At 36.7% G+C, this 21,965-nt stretch overlaps 2 protein-coding genes across 5 annotated transcripts in view; one reads left to right on the forward strand and one right to left on the reverse strand.

Annotated features, from left to right (window-relative positions):
• Positions 1-1,130: 1,130 nt before the first annotated feature.
• LOC107698140 (protein KHNYN-like) lies at positions 1,131-14,664 on the reverse strand. Of its 4 annotated transcripts, none has more exons than XM_016499075.1 (10): positions 14,196-14,664; positions 12,527-12,777; positions 12,084-12,218; positions 9,990-10,818; positions 8,934-9,552; positions 4,558-4,688; positions 4,377-4,473; positions 4,034-4,141; positions 3,248-3,349; positions 1,131-1,868 (listed from the first exon to the last, which is right to left on the reverse strand). In XM_016499075.1, the coding sequence occupies exons 2-10, from the start codon at positions 12,764-12,766 to the stop codon at positions 1,547-1,549; spliced, it is 2,583 nt and encodes an 860-aa protein (XP_016354561.1). In that variant the 5' UTR covers positions 12,767-12,777; positions 14,196-14,664; the 3' UTR covers positions 1,131-1,546. The 4 variants fall into 4 exon arrangements, with proteins under 4 accessions (XP_016354561.1, XP_016354560.1, XP_016354558.1 ...); XM_016499074.1 differs by having other exon boundaries at positions 8,934-9,278; positions 9,719-10,818; positions 14,196-14,663; XM_016499072.1 differs by having other exon boundaries at positions 8,934-9,262; positions 9,703-10,818; positions 14,196-14,662.
• Positions 14,665-15,608: 944 nt separating this feature from the next.
• The window catches only part of LOC107698141 (receptor-interacting serine/threonine-protein kinase 3-like), a 15,873-nt gene continuing 9,516 nt past the window's right edge, over positions 15,609-21,965 (forward strand). Inside the window, exons 1-7 of the mRNA XM_016499076.1 lie at positions 15,609-15,995; positions 16,651-16,963; positions 18,567-18,718; positions 21,040-21,089; positions 21,156-21,311; positions 21,388-21,470; positions 21,632-21,701. Coding sequence (XP_016354562.1) covers positions 15,844-15,995; positions 16,651-16,963; positions 18,567-18,718; positions 21,040-21,089; positions 21,156-21,311; positions 21,388-21,470; positions 21,632-21,701 — 976 coding nt within the window. The 5' untranslated portion in view covers positions 15,609-15,843. The remainder of the gene's footprint in view (positions 15,996-16,650; positions 16,964-18,566; positions 18,719-21,039; positions 21,090-21,155; positions 21,312-21,387; positions 21,471-21,631; positions 21,702-21,965) is intronic.

Consider the following 21,965-nt stretch of genomic DNA (forward strand, 5'->3'; position numbering starts at 1 on the left):
AAGCAGCAACAGGTCTTTGTTCCATAAAGAACAAATGTAGGGCAGGACTTGGCTCTTTGCATCAGTTGTTAATTGGATGTTGAGATGTGGGCGTGTCTCTCAAAAACGCAGGGGCGGGGCTTAAATGAGGAGGAGTCTGTAATTCTCACCGGAATTTCCAGTCAACATTATGAGGTTTACAGTTTGTTAAAAATGAAACATTTGCACGAATGAGTTGTTTACAATAACATCTAAAATGTGGAATTAGAAAATAGATGGTAAATTTGTATTTTATGGTGAGTTTAACTTTAGTTTCCACAAATAGACTTCAAACTGATCTCTGATGATTTTTTAAATATCCAGTGTGTTTTGATGTGATATTTTAGGAATAGGAATAGGAATAGTTCACCCAAAATTGTAAATGTGCTCACCCTCAGTTCATCAGAGATCAGGATGAGTTTGTTTCTTCATCAGATTTGTAGAAATGTAGCACTGCATCAGTGTCTCAGCAATGGATGCTCTGCAGTGAATGGGTGCCGTCAGAATGAGAGTCCAAACAGCTGATAAAAACATCACAATAATCCACAAGTAATCCACAGCACTCCAGTCCATCAGTTAACATCTGGAGAAGACAAAAGCTGAAACAAATCCATCATCAAGACGTTTTTAACTAAAATACATTTGAGTCCATAATCTATAATAACGCTTCCTCCAGAAAATGAGTTTTATCTCCACTTCAGTAACACGTAGAGACACCAAATTTAGCAGTTTTATTCCTCTCAATATTCTGAAGATTTTTACTGAAGGGTTTGTTCATATGTCAATTGCCTGATTTTATATATAGCATTTTATTCCTAAAAACATGGTGAAAATGCATTTCTTTTCGTCTGTTGACAGTATTTTCTGATTCATGGAGTGATAAAAAGAGACATCCAAAATCCCCTCTATAAAAACCTTTTAATCTAACATGTCAACAAAATCAAACAAGAATTTTGAACCTGACTTTATCCAGTTCATTTGCACATTTAAACATAACATTGCAGAAAACTTGCTGTTTAATAGGGACAGAGCACATTAATGAACATCTGTATAAAAATACAAAATGTAAACAAGCCAGAGTAAAGCAACATCCGTCGTCCCTGAAAGAAAAGCATTAAAACAAGAAAAATGTACTCTTTAAGACATATTCTTTGCTTGATTTGGTCTCTAACACTCGTCGTCTCTTCATTATCCTTACATTAAGAAAGGAGCATGTGAAGATAAATAGTATCAAGAGTTAACATTTCAGATTAAAAACTCCTAGAAGCACATTCTAAAGCACAGTTGTAGTTTAAAAATGTTACAAAGTTGTATTCATCATTCACACTTGTTGAATATAAATTATGTAAATTATAAATTATGTTTAAAATTGAAAGCACATTAGAAGACAGACGGGAAATTCCAAATAGCTCTGGAATCGTAAGGAATTATTATTTTGTCAGGAATTTTCTTTTGTATTGCTCAGTACATCCGATCACAATTCAAAACCAGACGCTGCCTGTCGTAGTCTTCCTCTGCTCGTCTGTGTTCATTCCTGTTGCTCCAGGATGAGGTCTGTGAGTCGGCTGACGTCTCTGATCCTCGGGTGACACTGCAGGATCATGATAATCACGCTCTCCTGGGCAGGAAAGATCTGCACTAAACTCTGCTGCAGCTTCAGCGTCTCCTCTGCCGTCCTCTCCCTGACCTCCTGACAGCCCTCACCCTCATCCCCCTGACCTCTGCTGGGACCCCCCGGTGTCCAGTCTCGGTAGCGCAGCACTTCGGTGTGAGCGTGCGCCGCCGCAGGCGAGTGAGGAAAGGACGCAGATGCCCCTGCGTATGAGTGACTGCCTGGAACAGGTAAACTACTGCGAAAGTACAGCCACAAAAACACAACACGTTATTTTACAATCTGTTTTGTTTTTTGTTGTCAAATTTTTGAGAACATATGTGACCCTGGAGCACAAAAGCAGTCTTAAGTCTCTGGGGTATATTTGTAGCAATAGCAAAATTGACGCTTATGACTGGTTTTATGCTCCAGGGTCACATATAGTGACATATTTTATGACATTAATCATTTAACAGTGCTTTAATATTTAAAAAATGGTGTTCTACAGATAAATGGCATCATTTGGTGGATCTCCTAAACAACAAAACCTAACAATCCCATTACATCAGCGTGTGTTAATGGACTGTTTGCATTTTCAGCAAAACACATAATACTGATGAAAATACAAAATACTTGTGGCCATTAGTTTGCAATCCCTGCCTAAATATAATTGCATAATAATTATTCATATTTAAATATATTAGCTAAGGGGCGTTGTTAGGTACGACGTGAAGCGGAGCTGATATAAATTCACTGTAAACCACGGCTTCACGGGGCTTATTGCTTTTATAAAACGGTTATTCCATATACGTAGTTAGGTTTCACAAAATAAAACAGAGCAAATAAAGTGTAATGATATTAATAAAAACAGTATTCTTCCACCAAACAATGTAGCTCCTCAGAAACAGTTGTGGTTCCAACAAAGTGGTTGCCGAGCAACACACAAACGTAAACAAAGGTGTATGTTTGTAGAGTAATTTACAACAGCTTCGAATGCGGCTCAGCCAATCAGAATCAAGGACGGAACTCTCCGTTTTATAATAATAGTGCATTATGTTTTTGTGTCAAAAGTAGAAATGAATTATGTACAGTACCGTTCAAAAGTTAAGGGTCTGTAAGATTTATTTTGAGAGAGATTATTAGTTTTATTCATCAAGGATGCATTAAATGCTGCTCTTTTGAACTTTCTATTCATCTGTGAATCCTGAAAAATAAAATGTATCACAGTTTCCAAAAAAATATTGTGCAGCACAACTCTTTTCAACATTGCTAATAATCAAAAATGTTTCTTGAGCAGCAAATCAGCATATTAGAATGATTTCTGAAGATCATGTGACACTGAAGACTGGAGGAATGATGCTGAAAATACAGCTGCGCATCACAGAAATAAATTACAGTTTACAATACATTCACGTAGAAAATAGCTATTTTAATTTGGAATAATATTTCACTGTTTTTACTGTATTTTTGAACTAACAAATGCAGCCTTGGTGAGCAGAAGAGACTTTATTACAACCCCAAACTTTTGAACAGCTGTGCACAGTTTTCAGACACTTGAGTGAAAAATAACTGGTATCAAAAAAAATCCCAATTCACTGATCTCTAGAAGACAGTGTGATGTGGTGTGGATGTTAGCACCTGTTGTGTTTATGTAGGAAGTCTCTCAGATGAGGACCACCGCGGCCCAAAGGATCGTCAGGTAACATGAAGAGATGGTCGGCAAACACGTACTGAAGCAAACTGAAACAACACTTTCATCACTAAATGACAGCGGATACAAAACCCTATTCATACAGACAAAACCTAGTGAGCTATCGTCAAAGGGATCATTTTAAGATGCTTCAGGAAAGCTTCAAATATGAAGACCTCGCTTTACACATAAAACAATCATAACATATGTGACCCTGCAGCACAAAAGCAGTGTTAAGTCGCTGGGGTATATTTGTAGCAACAGCCAAAAATACACTGTATGGGTCAAAATTATACATTTCTCTTTTATGCCAAAAATCATTACGATACTAAGTAAAGAACATGTTCCATGAAGATATTTTGTAAATTTCTTACCGTAACTATATAAAAACTTAATTTTTGATTACTAAGAACTTAATTTGGACAACTTTAAAGAATTTTTGCACCCTCAGATTCCAGATTTTCAAATAGTTGTATCTCAGCCAAATATTGTCCTATTCTAACAAACCATACATCAATTGAAAGCTTATTTATTCAGATTTAAGATGATGTATAAATCTCAATTTCCCAAAATTGACCCTTATGACTGGTTTTGTGCTCCAGGGTCACGTTAGGTAAATAAAATCTGAGATGGGGGACAAAGCGAGAGCAAATGACTGTAAATATACTTTATGCGATACTGAAATGTACTAATAATCTAATTCAGAAATATTGCAATATTTTATCGATGCCCACCTTTTCTTTATGATGTCTCTCCACGCAGGCGACTCATCCACCAGATCTCTCAGGTTGTCATTAGTCACAATCACTCCTTTCGTCTTCTGCGCCAGCTCCAGCATGAATCTAACCAACAATCACTCATTAACTAACAAATCAGCACTGATTTCTTTCCTACACGTTTCCTGTTTTAGTTTACGCCTCAGCTGCAAGTGATTTGCTGCACACTATTGCACTCAACAAATATTCAGACCTAAATTTAAGATTTATATATTTGAATTGCATGTAAAATATCCATCTATTTGGATCACACAGTTTAACATAAATGATTGTGTTGATTTGAGATTAAATGGTTAATTACCGGTCATCATATGAGTTGATTCTCTTGCCCTCGACCTCTCTGGATGGAGTGTATTTTAGAAAGCCCAGATCATGGAGTTCATTCATGTATTGCCTTTCTACAGAAGACACAAGAGCCACATGATGACACACTCACTGCTGTCACAATACACTGAGATGTCACGGCATAAAGTAAGCTTCACCTTTAACTTTTGAGTTGTTCTTCTGTCTCCACTGAGGGACGAACACAGTGATTTCACGATGACCTCTCGCCCAAAACTGCTGTACGGCCAGAGCGATGCCTCGACAGGAGAAAAACACCCCCAAACCGTGACTGCGGAGGATATGCATCAGATTCACAATTCTGCTGCTCTTTACACTTTACCCTGGGTGCGTTTCATTTCACTCCCTAGCTCATGTCAGATAATGTCAAAACCGATCCAGAACTAGTGCACTTAAACATTCACTCCCTAGAAATTCACTAAATGCACTGCACAGAACATATTATCTGACAAGGAGACACGTCATTTCCTCTGTATTTCTGTCTCGTCTTCCAGCACAAATATCTAAACATTCTTAAATCAAGATACAATTACTGGAGATGCAAAACGACAAAAGATATGAAGAAGTCTTGTTTCAAAATTAACTGAGTTTATGCTTAAAACAAGAACTAGAGAGAGAGAAATAATTAAAAGAGAAAACATGTATTTTCCTGATCCTATTGGCACATATAGTTTTTTTTTCACGTACTTTTGACCAATTTTTCATTAAAAAAACTCCATAACATGTCTTCTTTCAGAACAGTTAAAAGAAAACATCCAAATTACACTTTTAAGTGTTATATTATTAGTGCTATATCCATCAGTAAATTTCAAATACAATACATAACTTTAAAGGAGTTTTCTCAAAACAAGTTTCTTTCTCCACTTCAGCAGAACTTAAATACACCAAAACTTACAGTTTTATTCCTCTCTATATTCTGAAGGTTTTTACTGAAGGGTTTGTTGATATATCGTTTGCCTGGTTTTATTATTGCACTTTATCTATTTGCGTTTGTAGATTTCAATCACAGTACATATCTTTAAAGGCCGTTTGAGTTTTATCTCCACTTCAGCAGCACTTACAGACATCAAAACTTACAGTTTTATTCCTCTCTATATTCTGAAGGGTTTCACTGAGGGGTTTGTTCAGATTTCATTCACATGATTTTATTATTGCACTTTATCTATTTGCGTTTGTAGATTTCAATCACAGTACATATCGTTAAAGGCTGTTTGAGTTTTATCTCCACTTCAGCAGCACTTACAGACATCAAAACTTACAGTTTTATTCCTCTCTATATTCTGAAGGGTTTCACTGAGGGGTTTGTTCAGATTTCATTCACATGATTTTATTATTGCACTTTGCCTATTTGCATATGTACAATACAATCTTCAAAGGCCGTTTTCTCAAAATTAGTTTTATCTCCACTTCAGCAGCACTTACAGACACCAAACTTAGCAGTTTTATTCCTCTCTATATTCTGAAGATTTTTCCTGAGGGGTTTGTTAATACTGTATGTCATTTGCCTGATTTTATACATTTTATTCCTAAAAAATTGTAAAAGTTTATTTTGACAGTATTTTCTGATTTTTGGAGTGATAAAAAGAGAAATCCAAAATCCCCTCTGTAAAAACCTTTAACTCTAATATGTCAACAAAACCAAACAAGAATTTTTAACCTGGCTGACATTCCGTTTTTTAAACACTTAATTCAAGAAAACTTGTAATACACAACAATTGTCTCAATGTACTGCGATTAATCAGCTGGTCAAAGTACGTTGATATCTATCTATTAGCAGGGTGCAAATTACAGGGGGGTTTGGGGGGGGGGGGGGGAAGAAGTCTTGTTTCAAAATTAACTGAGTTTATGCTTAAAACAAGAACTAGAGAGAGAGAAATAATTAAAAGAGAAAACATGTATTTTCCTGATCCTATTGGCACATATAGTTTTTTTTTCACGTACTTTTGACCAATTTTTCATTAAAAAAACTCCATAACATGTCTTCTTTCAGAACAGTTAAAAGAAAACATCCAAATTACACTTTTAAGTGTTATATTATTAGTGCTATATCCATCAGTAAATTTCAAATACAATACATAACTTTAAAGGAGTTTTCTCAAAACAAGTTTCTTTCTCCACTTCAGCAGAACTTAAATACACCAAAACTTACAGTTTTATTCCTCTCTATATTCTGAAGGTTTTTACTGAAGGGTTTGTTGATATATCGTTTGCCTGGTTTTATTATTGCACTTTATCTATTTGCGTTTGTAGATTTCAATCACAGTACATATCTTTAAAGGCCGTTTGAGTTTTATCTCCACTTCAGCAGCACTTACAGACATCAAAACTTACAGTTTTATTCCTCTCTATATTCTGAAGGGTTTCACTGAGGGGTTTGTTCAGATTTCATTCACATGATTTTATTATTGCACTTTATCTATTTGCGTTTGTAGATTTCAATCACAGTACATATCGTTAAAGGCTGTTTGAGTTTTATCTCCACTTCAGCAGCACTTACAGACATCAAAACTTACAGTTTTATTCCTCTCTATATTCTGAAGGGTTTCACTGAGGGGTTTGTTCAGATTTCATTCACATGATTTTATTATTGCACTTTGCCTATTTGCATATGTACAATACAATCTTCAAAGGCCGTTTTCTCAAAATTAGTTTTATCTCCACTTCAGCAGCACTTACAGACACCAAACTTAGCAGTTTTATTCCTCTCTATATTCTGAAGATTTTTCCTGAGGGGTTTGTTAATACTGTATGTCATTTGCCTGATTTTATACATTTTATTCCTAAAAAATTGTAAAAGTTTATTTTGACAGTATTTTCTGATTTTTGGAGTGATAAAAAGAGAAATCCAAAATCCCCTCTGTAAAAACCTTTAACTCTAATATGTCAACAAAACCAAACAAGAATTTTTAACCTGGCTGACATTCCGTTTTTTAAACACTTAATTCAAGAAAACTTGTAATACACAACAATTGTCTCAATGTACTGCGATTAATCAGCTGGTCAAAGTACGTTGATATCTATCTATTAGCAGGGTGCAAATTACAGGGGGGTTTGGGGGGGGGGGGGGGAGATTTACTTGTAAATATTAATATGTATTTCTATAGCCCTAACTGATTTTAAAATATAATTTTGGCAGCTCCTGAAATGGGTCGTTTTGACAGTACCTGAGCGGTTGAAGAATACGCTACAGCGCTCAATCAAAGACGTGCATCTATTGCTTGGACGGAGCAAGAACACCTAAAATGCACGTGTAGATTCAGTCGAGTGATAAAGTTTACCCTCTTCAACTTAATGCTGCTGAACTGAATTTATGGAGCAAACAATTAGCTAAAATAACCATAACATTAACAGCACCGCTGAAATACAAGAGCGCGGTTCTGTCCCTCAGATGCGCGTGAAAGCTGCATGTGTTACTATAACAAACACTGCGTATTTTCTTTCAGAATCATCATTGGCTGGTAGAAAGACAAAAATAGGTTACATAAACGTTTTTACCTAAAAATGAAGATAAGGTAAAGGTGTGAATAATTACATTTTAGACACATTGTCATGAATTTCACTCATGAAAATAAAGCCCTAGGAGAACTGTTGTGCGTCTCTGATCAACACACAGCGGTGTTTCATTAATGAATCCACGTTTTTAAATGAATCGAGTGAATCAATGATTCAGTGAACCATTCATAAAGGCAGTCACTTGCTTCATTTCTGAATGAATCAGCTGTTTGAATGAATGATTGATTGAATGACTCACTGACTTAAGACAGGTATTTGCCACCACCTAACTGGCGCTTTTAGTTGTATATAGTTAGTTTTATATTCAGAGTATCGTTTCTTTTTCAAATAATTTCATAGTTCACTACTTATTTGTATTTTTTATGTTTAATTAAAATATTTCTTTCTTAAGCTACTAATATTTCAGCTACCTTTTTGTAATGTCTATTCAGTGTTTTTTTTCTAAATTAACACAATGATAAGTATTATCTTTAATCGGCACATGATGTACATGTTAATTAATTAATCTCATTCATTCTAGATTAATTTGATTAATTAATCGGCACATTATGTAATTACATTTTTTTTTTAAATAATCACTTGACAGCCCTATTTAAAACAAAAAAAATATGTGCCCCCCAAGTGCCCGATGGTCACTGCGTAATTCGCACACTGTCTATTAGTAAACATTTTACTGTGTTGACCTGTCGTATCTTGCCTTAAGATGTCATTGTGCATCTCAAGAAAATGTTTTTTGATTTAAGAATGTTGCACTGTAGTTTGCAATGGCTACAGACACAATACATTTTAAAAAGATGCCGAATGCCAAAAGATATCAGTCACTACATCTGAAATTCCAATCAATACTTGCTATTTTTTAAGTACAACAACACACTATAGAGATGGACTGTTGACAGACAAGAATGCATATGATGCGTTTTGCGAGAATCAGGGAGTCAACCGAAACACACCCTCTCTGTTCTCATTCTGACCACTACAAGACACATCATATTGTGGTTTTTACCTCATTGCAACATTGCTCCCATCGATGATGATCTGACGCAGCATGGGGTCACCAGGCTCGTCCGACAGCTGCAGTTTGAAGGGCGTCTTGAGGCTCTCGAGGAACCGCTGAGATCCTGTGACCACAGATGCTGCACCTGATCTGTCATGGTGAGGTTTGTGTGCAATGGACTTGTTGGAGATATTTGGGGAACTCAAATCCAGGTTCTGACGGATAGTCCGTGGAGGTGATCGGACGTGTGAATCCATTGGTTGTACTTCGGAGTCCAAGGTTTCAAAGGAGTATGTCGTCTGCGGTGGGCCTCTCACCGATGAAGGCCTGCCATTAATGTTCACTGGTTTGGATGTGTGGATCTCTGCTCCAGCCTTTCCACTCCCAGTGTCGAGATCTGCATCTGAATTTGGACCGATCTTCCAATCAGCTTTTTTACTGCCACCTCTCGTCCTGTTCACCTCTCCTTGTTTCTGCAGTTGCATGAGCAGCTCGTGTGGCTTGAGCTCGGGTAGATTGCTGCACACTTCCATTACTGTCTCCTCGGTGTAGCCACAAGTGGCCGCGGCCTTCTTCAACACGTCCAAGACAAAGTCTTCCTCTTTAGCGTTGGGTTCTCCTTTACTGGCTTCTAGTATCTGAAGTGCCTCATGCATTTCTCCACCAATTCCCGTCATATTCTGGGACTCGCTGCGGCGGTTTCGCTGGCCGGTTTTGTCCTGCTCCTGCTGGATCAAATCCGGAAGCTGCGAGGCTTCTTTGGGGCCCTGCCATTAATGTTCACTGGTTTGGATGTGTGGATCTCTGCTCCAGCCTTTCCACTCCCAGTGTCGAGATCTGCATCTGAATTTGGACCGATCTTCCAATCAGCTTTTTTACTGCCACCTCTCGTCCTGTTCACCTCTCCTTGTTTCTGCAGTTGCATGAGCAGCTCGTGTGGCTTGAGCTCGGGTAGATTGCTGCACACTTCCATTACTGTCTCCTCGGTGTAGCCACAAGTGGCCGCGGCCTTCTTCAACACGTCCAAGACAAAGTCTTCCTCTTTAGCGTTGGGTTCTCCTTTACTGGCTTCTAGTATCTGAAGTGCCTCATGCATTTCTCCACCAATTCCCGTCATATTCTGGGACTCGCTGCGGCGGTTTCGCTGGCCGGTTTTGTCCTGCTCCTGCTGGATCAAATCCAGAAGCTGCGAGGCTTCTTTGGGGCCGGTTCGGGTTAGAACAGCTTGCACCACGTCCTCGGCAAATCCCATTGCGGTGAAGAACATGAGAAGGTGGTCGAAATCCTCTCTGCTCCTCGCGGACAACAGAACAGCGTCCTGCGATGGCGTCTCAGATTCGGTTTCTTGTGGCGAACTTCGTTCTGGAGACTCAAAGTGTGTTGGGTCAAGGGTCAAACCTTGGGAAAAAGGATTGTAGGATTTGCCGTCGAAATCATCTGTGCCGTTAATTCTGTGATGGGCAGATTGTGGAAAAAGACCTGGCTGCTGGGAAGGCGAGTTCTCTGTATTATAATTTGATCTCAGATGTCCTCCAGGGCCTCCAAAATCAATTTCATCAACAGTTCTCTGCATCGCCCATGATCCATTGCCTTCGAATGGGATCAGACCTTCCCGCTCCCGCTTTGCATACGAGTCCAATCCAGACTGCTTCACCAAATCCAGCAGAACCTCTTTCACCAGCACAGGTAACACTAGCAGGTCTAGGGTGTGACGGTCCTCCAGACTCTCCACGATGGTTTTGAAGGCCCGACGCGACTCCAAGGATTCGAGTCCAGCCTCAGTACGCCGTCCCTGGCTGCTCTTGTACTTCTCCACCAGGTCTGTAATAAAGGAATAGGCTTTCACTACAGGTTCCGCCAGCCCGGTTATGAGGACGATGCCTTGGGATCCCACCTGTAGGACAGATTTAGTCACGTAATGTTCATTAACAGAAGCTGGATCGTTATATGTATGCTGTAACTTACTCTTGGTAAGCAACCTTACAATTTAGTGTCAGACTTGAAAAATTGGATTTAAAAGTGCAGCAAAATGTCGAGTTTAAAGAAATGAATACTGAATGAATATGTGCATGAAGTCAACAAAGAATCAAAGTGTACTCACTCCTGGGGCCTCAAAAAAAGTGCATACATTTCCTAATACACCTTTTTTTTTTTTTTACTTGTTTTAAATATCTACAAAATGTGGACCATGCATGCACACTCTTTTATTATTAGTGTCCAATATTCAGAACCGAATACAGAAAGCACAAGTTATGCATTTTTATTTTGTTTCTCAGTGAACCTTTATCTTACATTTTATGCATTTTCATTTATGCATCAAGTAGCATTTCTCTTACTTCTTTTTTAAAATTTTCAATGTAACATTTATTTTGCATTTTATGTAGTTTGTTTTGATTTTCATTTTACATTTGTCTTGAAGTTTACACAATTTTATTTTGTTTCTCCTGTTACATTTATCTTAAATTTTATGCACTTTTTCATGTTAACTGTTATCTTGCATCTTATGCAGTTTTTTTCAAGTAACGTCTTTTTTATGCCATTTTTATGTAATGTTCATCTTCGATCTTATGCATTTTTATTTTTTGTTACATTTATCTTGCATTTTATGCATTTTTATGTCGTTTCCTATGTTACATCAATCATGCATTTTATGCATTTTGATTTTCTTAGGTAAGCTTTATCTTGTTTTATGGATGTTTAGATATGTTTCAGGACAGCAAGACAGAAAATGATTTTTAGCAGTGAAATATCTCTCTTTTTGGGCACAGAGGCCACTGTAGTGTGTCTGTCTCACCTTCTGTTTTCCTAGTTTCGAGTAACAAAAGTGGTAGAATTACTTCTGGATGGAAATATGCATATGGAAATTATGTCATGCATAGTAAAAAAAGGCGTTGCTGCAGGGAGGCGGGGTGGAAAATCAAGCTTGTTCATGCACACACCATCTTCAGATATTTGTGCAAGTTAGATCGGAACGGAAATGTTTCATAAACAAAGTTTATGGCTCTAATGTTTTGTGCTGTGCAAAGAAAAGTAACATACTTACACATAAAAACCTTCAGCTATATACTCTTAATAGGGGTTACAGTACAGTAGCATTGAAACTATACCGGAAAATACAGCAGTAGCACAAATGATCTTTAGAAAACACTTTTTACTCACCACTATATGAGCGGAGGTATTTTTAATCAGGCAATCCATAAACAGCCCTTTAGCACCACAGAAGACACAGTGCAGCACTTCAGGAAACTGGATCTCTTGCTGAGCTTCCTGATTGACGACACCTTTCACAAAAAGCTACAAGATGCATAACATATAAGTTGAGTAAACCCTCAGCAATTCTAATAGGAGACAATTCTATTGTAATTATGGCCTTTGAATCCTTAAACCAATACATGCAACTGTGATGGGAAGACATGAACTAAACGTCATGTCTGTTTTCATTGCACGTGCAGTTTTACAGCCATGCAATGTGATGCAATTAGATGTTGTTTATGTTGCTTAGACTTGTTTTTCCACATCATACAGGACTTTATAAGTAAATGTTGTTGTTTCACTTTAGGTACACAGAGTCCGTCTGACTAAATCTAAAGTGTGTGAAGCACCTTCGCTGCCTGCACTTCTCTTCCAGTCCCCAGCAGCTGCAGCCAAATCTGTCCGCTCTGCGCAGACAGAGCGTCCTCTCCTCCGATACTCAGCTTCACCCCAAAGACTCGCTCGACGGTGGGCTGCAGTGTCACCAGCGCCCCCCTCAACACACCTGCACAGGTGAACTCATCCTCAACTTCTTGCTGCTCCATCCGCTGGGATCCACAGCTGTTCAGAGTGAGACCTGAGAGAGCCATGATGCAACTCACTGAAAGAGACGTGAGAAGGAACACGAGTCAATGCTCATGATTCAGCATTACTGTACAGTAAGACCAACCCTGGACCAAGATGGAATATGATCAGTTCAGTTAAAGTTCAGTTAGTTTATTTTCTACCGAAGGCCTCAAACAAAACTCTGAGTGCCTTTGAGAAGGTTTAATGCCGCTGGCAAATTCAGATTTGGGTTACTTGTATGATCACTATATGTACTGGCCAATCAAGTATATATTATTATTATTATTTTTCAGTTATTCAAATATGACGATTAAAGATTAACTGGTTCCATAATGTTTTTTTTTTTTCTCAAAAAGATATTTGAGGAATGAGCGTAACAAAGAAAAGGTGTTTGAAAACCTTGAAACCCTGTGTATAATCATGTTTATAAACAGGAACAAACGTTCTTCCTGTAACGACTATATGTTTATTGATTTTCCACAAATTACAAACCACAAATAGACAAAACCATCAACAGCATGCATTAATTTGGAGCTTAAGAAGAGATAGAACAAGAACAAGCTAATTGAAATACAAAAATATAAAGTCCAATTTCAGCATATTAGCAGAAGTTTTCATCAATGAAATCCAAAAAGTATAATATTGGCGATCTCGGGGTCCAAATAATTTCTTCAAGTAATGTTTCATTCAAAGTTATCTGGTCTTTAATGGCGTTCTTTTTTCATTACTACTTAAAAGTTTCAGATGGTTTAGAGAACATTAAAAGTAATGTATCCATAATGTAAAAAAACATCCCAGATCGCACACATACATCTGCGAGACGTCTGTTAAAGATCGCTTCATCTGGAAAGCATCTGCTGCGTACAAACATCTGATAGAGGTCTCTAAGACGTCAGTTTTATATCATAAACGTCTTAAAGACATCTTCTAAACGTCTTTTTGACATCTGATAGGAAACGTCCTATAGACGGATTGCAGATGAACAAACGCTCTAAAAAAATATATGTAAATGCAGACGTCAAATAGATCTCTGTGATGTACGAGTGCTATCAGGGATTCCAGTAGTTTTCGCTAACCTTCAAACAACCAAAAAAATAAATAATAATAATAATAAAATAATAATAAAATAGACAATACATCAAGTCACTGCACGTTTTGAGAGTACATTCAGAAATACCATTTTAGAACTTAAAGGGAACGTTAGCAAGACGTTCTTAGAACATATTTATTCAAGTACTATTCATACGGGTTTCGCAATTAAAATCGGCCAAACGATTAAATATCATACAGTGACGATTAAATATTGCAAACGATTAAATATTACAAGTGACTAAAACGAGATTCGTTTGACTACTAGAGGAACGAAACCGATTCCAAGAAAAACCCAACAATCTTGTTCATCTACAAAAACACAAGTACAAAACAGAAATATGCATAAACAGGCGTTCTTACCATAATCGCGTGATCTTTAAACTGCGCTCTTTCGTCTGTTTACGTAGCGGCGCGAGTCGGAACGCTCTTCCGCGACACTCCGGATTCAGTCTAAATTCAGTCCCGCTCGGTTATAAAAGGCTTCGTTTGGTTTAGAATTCGCCCGTAGTTTCGCGAGACTTGTTGGTCCACATTTTAGACCGGTCATGATGATTATTGATAAAATGAAACCAAAGGGAAACTTTGCTCTGATCTTCTTCTACCGTAACGAACATAAAGAACGCGCATCTACAATCTGCTGAAGCGCTTTAACGCTTGCTCACATTCATCTACAGGCGTGAAACACAGAAACACGCGTGACATCTGATCAGAAACGACTTAAAAACACGAAATATGACTTAATATATATGAAAGTGCGTGACAAATACACGGACGCAGACTTTATTATGGCTTTATGCAGATGCAGTCACATCGTGCGGGAATTTCCACTGACGTAAAAAGCCACATCCGTTTAAAGTCAACAGCAAACAGGTATAACCTACAAATAAAACTCCCGAGCCCATTGTAATTATCGACCGAAGTTGTTTTACGCTCGTTTATAGGCACATATCTCACATTCTTTCTTTCTCACACGTTTGACTTATGTAGTAGGCTATCAGAATGGGGGCAATTGATCGTTTTTAAACATAACATGTTTTTAAACTTAACTTAATTACTACTAATAACTGAATTTATCATTTTATTGAAGAAGATGTAAACATACTACAGCATTTAAGATGAATATACAACATTAAAAACATATCAGTGAAACACTGTAGCTTTTCCTATTTTTAATTTAACACAGAAATTAAAAAGTAGTGTGACGAAGAAAAAGCTTGAAAACCCTATAAAAATGTACATAGAATCAGCATAGCTAACAGGAAACGTTCTCTCTCACAGTTATGAACAAACTGTAACATCAATGGAACGTTCATTCAAAGTTATCTGGTGTTTACCAACGTTCTCAAAACTGTTATTTATACATCGTTTATGGAACGTTATTTGAAACATTTTAGATTCGCGTTTGTCTGTTGTTTTTTTAAACGATACTACTTCGTTTCAGACGGTTCAAAAGTAACATTCCTATAAAACAGAATATTCCTTTAATGTTTTTTCTAACATAATCAAGAAAAAGTATATATATTTTTTTAAACATTTAATGTAAACGTTAGCACAATTGATACATCTTAGTTTCACGTTTGTTTCACTAGTTTCAGATGGTCCAGAGAAAATTCAAAAGTAACATTTGTTTGCAAAGTTCTAAAATTGAACTTTCTCCTAATGTTTAAAAGCTGTTTTTAAAACATTTAAGGTTTGGAACTTTCAGAGAACATTCGAAACTAACAGTTAAGAACTAATGGGAGCGATAGCAAATCGTTCTTGGGAGATATTTTTGTAAAGTGGGTCAAATAAAGAAAGTGGCATTGGGTTCCAGAGATCTGTCAGATGCACGCGCTGGTGTTTCTCCTGCAGGTGCACAGGTGAGGTGGTGAGGTGGTGGCGTACAGCACGTCGATCAGCACACAGCCTCTGATGGGGAAGTGAAAGGCGCTTCTCGATGTGGAAGCGTCGCCATTAACGAGGAACATTTCTAATCATTCTCCGAGTTAGCTGAGTACATTCGGATGAGATGGGCGATAATAACTGGTTGAAGGTGTTCGGTGATGAATGTCTGCGGTGCTGGAGGAACATCGGGTCCGGCGGGTTCGGCGATGTCTACCGGGCGAAGCACACGACTCTGGGGATGGACGTGGCCATAAAGTTATTACATTATAAAGACGGGTAATTCTACAGCACAATATTTACCATGATAACCGTTACCTTTACATTGCCTAATCCAACCTTACTGTTGTAAAATTATGATACATTAATTTAGCCTTCAAACAGTATTAGATGCGATCTTTCTTTCATTTTGTTTGTTAGTTTTGTCGAATGGGGAAGCGTCGGGGCAAGTTGTCACACTGGGAAGTTGACTATATCACGTGACACAATGAAACTTCACTGAGAGCCAAACATTAGGAGAAATATCACTGTATAATGAGCGGAGAGTTCAGAAATGTGGGCATGAATTTTTTAAGTAGAAAGACTGGTGTATGTTTTTGTAAAACGTACTCCAATAATCTGTATTTAAAGCTTAGATTTTTTTTTTTTTTTACAGCATAAAACAGATTTTGGAGATGTTCCAGTACATTTGACAAGAAAATACTATTTCAGTCATTTTCCTTCAAAGTTTCACGTTTAATTCACGCGTTAAACTGACAGCCCTAATAAAAATACATTGTTGTTTGTTTTTTAAGCCACTCCATTGATTCCCCTAAAAACGGTAAATGTTGAGGTGCTTTGGAAAACATTGATCTGTTTGTTTGAGCATCAGCATCACTGGCTCAACCAGCGAATTGTTGCAGATGTTGGCTTGTTTCTGTTTCTCATCGTGCAGCAGATCGGCATCCTCCATTGAGAAAGAAGCTCTCCTGATGTTCCAGGGCGGGAATCCTAACATGATCAGGATCCTGGGTCTGTACGAGGGCCGTGTGGGCGAGGGCCGAGGGCTGCTGATGGAGTTCATGCCCAAGGGTTCGGTGGCCGATCTGCTGCAGACGCTGGCCGGGCCGCCGCCGTGGCCTCTGACCTTCCGCATGGCGCACGAGATCAGCCTGGGCATGAACTTCCTCCATCATCTGACTCCTCCGCTCCTGCATCTGGACCTCAAGCCCAGCAACGTGCTGCTGGACGACAGCCTCAGAGCCAAGGCCAGTCCGCTTATATGTGACCCTGGACCACAAAACCAGTCATAAGGGTCAATTTTTTTAAATTGAGATTTATACATCATCTGAAAGCTGAATAAATAAGCTTTCCATTGATGTATGGTTTGTTAGGATCGGACAATATTTGGCCAAGATACAACTATTTGAAAATCTGGAATCTGAGGGTGCAAAAAAATCTAAATATTGAGAAAATCATCTTTAAAGTTGTTCAAATGAAGTTCTTAGCAATGCATATTACTAATCAACAATTAAGTTTGAATATATTTACGTTAGGAAATGTACAAAATATCTTCATGGAACATGATCTTTACTTAATATCCTAATGATTTTTGGCATAAAAGAAAAATGGATAATTTTGACCCATACAATGTATTGTTGGCTATTGCTACAAATATACCCCAGCAACTTAAGAAATAATAGTGCCCTATGAAGTATTTTCTCAAATTCCGTTTTATTTTTCTCCACGTTATATTTTCCCTTTTCATTTTTCTGGATTCCGTTTTAATGGTTTAATTGAGTTTTAATAATCAAAAAAGATGTCTAATCAGTTGAATTCATAAAACTTATCAATTTAATAATTTATTACATTTTAACAATAATAACACCCTATGAAATGTTTTATTTTCTCAAATTCAGTTTTATTTTTCCCGAAATTCTGTTTACCTTTCTCATTTTTTTCTGGATTGTGTTTTAATGTTTTAATATATATATATATATGATCAGTTGAATTCATAAAACTTGAACAACTTATAATTTATGAATTTTCTAAACAACAATAGTGCACTTTGATTTTTGTTTTTCCAAATGATGTGTTATTTTCCCTAAAATTCTCTTTTCCTTTTCCTTTTTTCTGGATTCTGTTTTAATGGTTTAAATTAATTTTAATTATCAAGAAATGATGTCTAATCAGTTGAATTCATAAAACCTTAACAATTTCATCATTTATTTACCTCATAAGAATCATAGGGCCCATATGAAATGTTTTATTGTTTTGTGAAGTTCTGAGTTGTCAGTTTTTTGTCAAATTTTCTGGATTCGGTGTTTTATGATTTAATATTAGAAATGTTAATTCGGTAATCAAATCAACTGTAACCATTTAAGTAATCCTTTAATTTGTAATTAAATCGTTTGCAGTCACTGCACAACAGAGATTTACGATTAAATTAAAACGATTTCTAATTGTGTGATATTCCTTTAAAAAACTATTATTTTTATTATTACCACTACTACTTTGAGGAGTACATTCTACTACTATTCTACTACAACACAGTGTTCCTGTTATTAAATGAATTATTTCAGCTCTACACCACTTCTTTCAGTTGGATGGAAATGTAATTCAGGTCAAAATGTGGCATTTACATGAAGCTTTGTCGTTTCAGAGCCTTGTTGTCACTTGACTCAACAAATGTAATATCTCTTCTAGAATTAAAATCTGTGTCCATATCAGCTTAAGCTGACAGATTCCCTGTAAGCGTGATTATTAGTCCCTTTTGAGCTACATTCACATCGTCTTTGAAAGCAGTGTGTGGAAGAGGCCCAACGCATCAGACTGTATTTAACCCTCTCGTTGTTTCTGTGTGTCCTGCAGCTCACAGATTTCGGTCTGTCCCGAGTGGCTCGAAGCGTTTCTAGATGCTCCGGACAGAAAGACGAGGACGAGGGAGGAACGCTGAGCTACATGCCTCCTGAAGCTCTGCAGTCCGTCCATTACAAAGCCAACAAAGCCTCCGATGTCTACAGGTAACCAGAGGAGCATCGGAAACACTGAAGCACAGCTTCTTTAAACATGTTCTTAACCTCACCAGCGCTGCATTTATTTGATCAAACATACAGTGAACAGTGAAATATTATTCTAATGTAAAATAGCTGTTTTTTGTATGCATTAAACTAATTTATTTCTGTGATGCGCAGCTGTATTTTCAGCATCATTACTGCAGTCTTCAGTGTCACATGATCTTCAGAAATCATTCTAATATGCTGAGTTGCTGCTCAAGTAACATTTCTGATTATTATCAATGTTGAAAACAGTCGTGCTGCACAATATTTTTGTGGAAACTATGATACATTTTATTTCTCAGGATTCACAGATGAACAGAAAGTTCAAAAGAACAGCATTTATTTGAAATAGAAATCTTTTGTAGCATTCTAAAACTGTCTTAACTGTCACTTTTGATCAATTTAATGCATCCTTGATGAATAAAAGTATGAATTTCTTTAAAAAAAAACAAATGTTAGTGTGATGTTGAAATGCCTGTAACTTCTCATTAATGAGTGAATGTGCAAAGATTTAAAAGTTTTGAATGTTACCGTATTACTACAATAATGCCCTTAATCTATTAATTCATTGAAATTTCAAATTATACAAGAACTACAGCAAACCAGAGTAAAACAAGAAAAAATATATTTTATCAATATTTAAAAGAAATTTTATTTGAATATATCATTATATCATATTATAATGTTATATTATATACAGTATATCATTGTCATTATTATATTATATCATTATTATTATTATTATGAAATTTATAGGAACATAGAATATGAAAGTTAGAATTATGAACTCCATTGACTTCAGTGGATTTATTAAAATTCCTTTGAATTCATTACTCAAAAGTTATGAAACCTACATGTTGTTTTTCTAACAAAACAACATCAAAACTACATAAATATTACTCTGGAATGTTTTTGATCCAAATATATTAATTTTACTTGAATAAACTTTTACTTTGAGATGAAAAAAAGATCACCAGTGTGAATCTGCAGTGCTTCATCAATAGCTGTCAGACGTGGACTTCTCTTTCAAACTCTCTTTCCTTTTTCAAATTAAGATTAGTTGGAACCATACATCAATGGAAAGCTGATTTATTCAGTTTTCAGATGATGCATAAATCTCAATTTAAAAAAAATGGACTCTTATGACTGGTTTTGTGCTCCAGGGTCACATATAGTGACATAATTTTAATTATTATATTATATCATTATTATTATTATTATTAAATTTATAGGAACATAGAATATGAAAGTTAGAATTATGAACTCCATTGACTTCAGTGGATTTATTAAAATTCCTTTGAATTCATTACTCAAAAGTTATGAAACCTACATGTTGTTTTTCTAACAAAACAACATCAAAACTACATAAATATTACTCTGGAATGTTTTTGATCCAAATATATTAATTTTACTTGAATAAACTTTTACTTTGAGATGAAAAAAAGATCACCAGTGTGAATCTGCAGTGCTTCATCAATAGCTGTCAGACGTGGACTTCTCTTTCAAACTCTCTTTCCTTTTTCAAATTAAGATTAGTTGGAACCATACATCAATGGAAAGCTGATTTATTCAGTTTTCAGATGATGCATAAATCTCAATTTAAAAAAAATGGACTCTTATGACTGGTTTTGTGCTCCAGGGTCACATATAGTGACATAATTTTAAGTGTGCAGCCACAGTTCACTTCTGGGGCAAAAATGACACGAAAGTGTAAAAATGTGGTTTAAATGGATATATCTCTTAAAAAAATATTTGAAAAATTCTGAAAAAATACATGTGTATTTTGATAATTGTAATCCATATGCAATGTTATTTTATTCTGATTTATTTTTTATGTACCACTTCAAAACTGGCTCGAATGCAAAAGGTGTTACACTTTAGTGTAAATGGTTATATCACTTAAAAAATATATTTTTAAAAATCTGAAAAAAAATGTTGTGTATTTTAATAGTCTTAATCCATATGCAAAGTTTTTTTCTGTACTACAAACAAAGATTTTTTTTTTTTTTTTAGAAAATTTTATGTACTGCTTTAAAACTGATCCGAGTGCAAAAGGTGTAACAATTTCGATTAAATGGTTAAATATCTTAAAAAAGTATTTAAAAAAAATCAGAAAATAAATAAATAAATGATCGTTTTAATCCTTATGCACAGATTTTTTCCTGTACTAAAAATGCAGAATTTGTAGAGTTTTTTTCTGCATCGCTTCTGAGCCGATCAGACGCATGTTCGTGACTGAGATGAAAATGTGATAATCAGTGTTTTGTGAACGGTCTGCTCTGCAGTTACGGCGTCCTGCTGTGGTCCATGGTCACCGGGAGAGAGCCGTACAGCGGTAAGCATCTTCAGCTGCTCTCTGGTTCCCGTCCGCACCAGTGTCTCACTCGTGTCTGTCCCGCAGACGCTGTGTCCAGTCTGGTGCGCTTCCGGATCCCTCAGGGGGACAGACCTGACCTGACGTGGATAGACCGCCGCCAGACTGAGGGTCTGGATGATATGGTGAAGCTCATGACTGAATGCTGGCATCAGGACCCCGACAGCAGACCGTCATTCCTCTGTGAGACTCGAACCCGATCCCTTCATCATGAGAATCAGCCTCGACGTCTTCTCACCGCACTGTCTCCTGTTTTCAGGTTGTGTTAATGAGACCAAGAAGATCTTTAGTATGCACAAGCACGGACTCAATGAAGCCGTCTATGATGTTCTGAAGCTGCTGGTACAGTTGCTTTTTTGTTGTATTCACCATTTCCGTCAAATGATGGAACTAAAACTGGCTGCGAATGGCGTAAACGCTTAAATATATCCAAACGCCAGTTTGCAAGAAAAAGAAAACCCTTATTTGTATCCTCAGTTAACCCTATCTTTTCTCACACGCAGGATAATGATGATGATGATGATGTCTGTTCCGGTTTGAAATCAATCCAGATCAGCCACAAACCACTCAATGGTATTAAATCTAGACTATATATATATATATATATATATATATATATAAACCCTAAAATTATATTCCAAATAGAATTTTCAATAATACATTGCTATTTGCTTATTTGTGTTCGTTTAGATGTTTAATATATCAGTCGTAATGTTTTGTGTGTTTATACGGAGCTTGTTTCATAAATGCATTAATCACTGGCACATATCACATGGTGTCTGTATGGAGCTTCAGTGCTGGAAGACGCATTTGCTGGCTGTGCGATTCCACAGAGGA

The sequence above is a fragment of the Sinocyclocheilus anshuiensis genome, unplaced genomic scaffold, assembly GCF_001515605.1.
Source record: "Sinocyclocheilus anshuiensis isolate Anshui unplaced genomic scaffold, SAMN03320099.WGS_v1.1 scaffold2010, whole genome shotgun sequence".
In the NCBI taxonomy this organism is placed as follows: Eukaryota; Metazoa; Chordata; class Actinopteri; order Cypriniformes; family Cyprinidae; genus Sinocyclocheilus; species Sinocyclocheilus anshuiensis.

Bases quoted from the DNA above. Each gene is read 5' to 3' on its own strand.
- LOC107698140 (XM_016499075.1), bottom strand. From the start codon at position 12,766: ATGGCTCTCTCAGGTCTCACTCTGAACAGCTGTGGATCCCAGCGGATG. The intron at 10,819-12,083 runs GTGAGTAAAAAG...TCTGTCCTACAG, and splicing joins ATACCTCCGCTCATATAGTG to GTGGGATCCCAAGGCATCGT. The intron at 9,553-9,989 runs GTAAAGGAGAAC...AGATACTAGAAG, and splicing joins ACTTCAGATACTAGAAGCCA to CCAGTAAAGGAGAACCCAAC.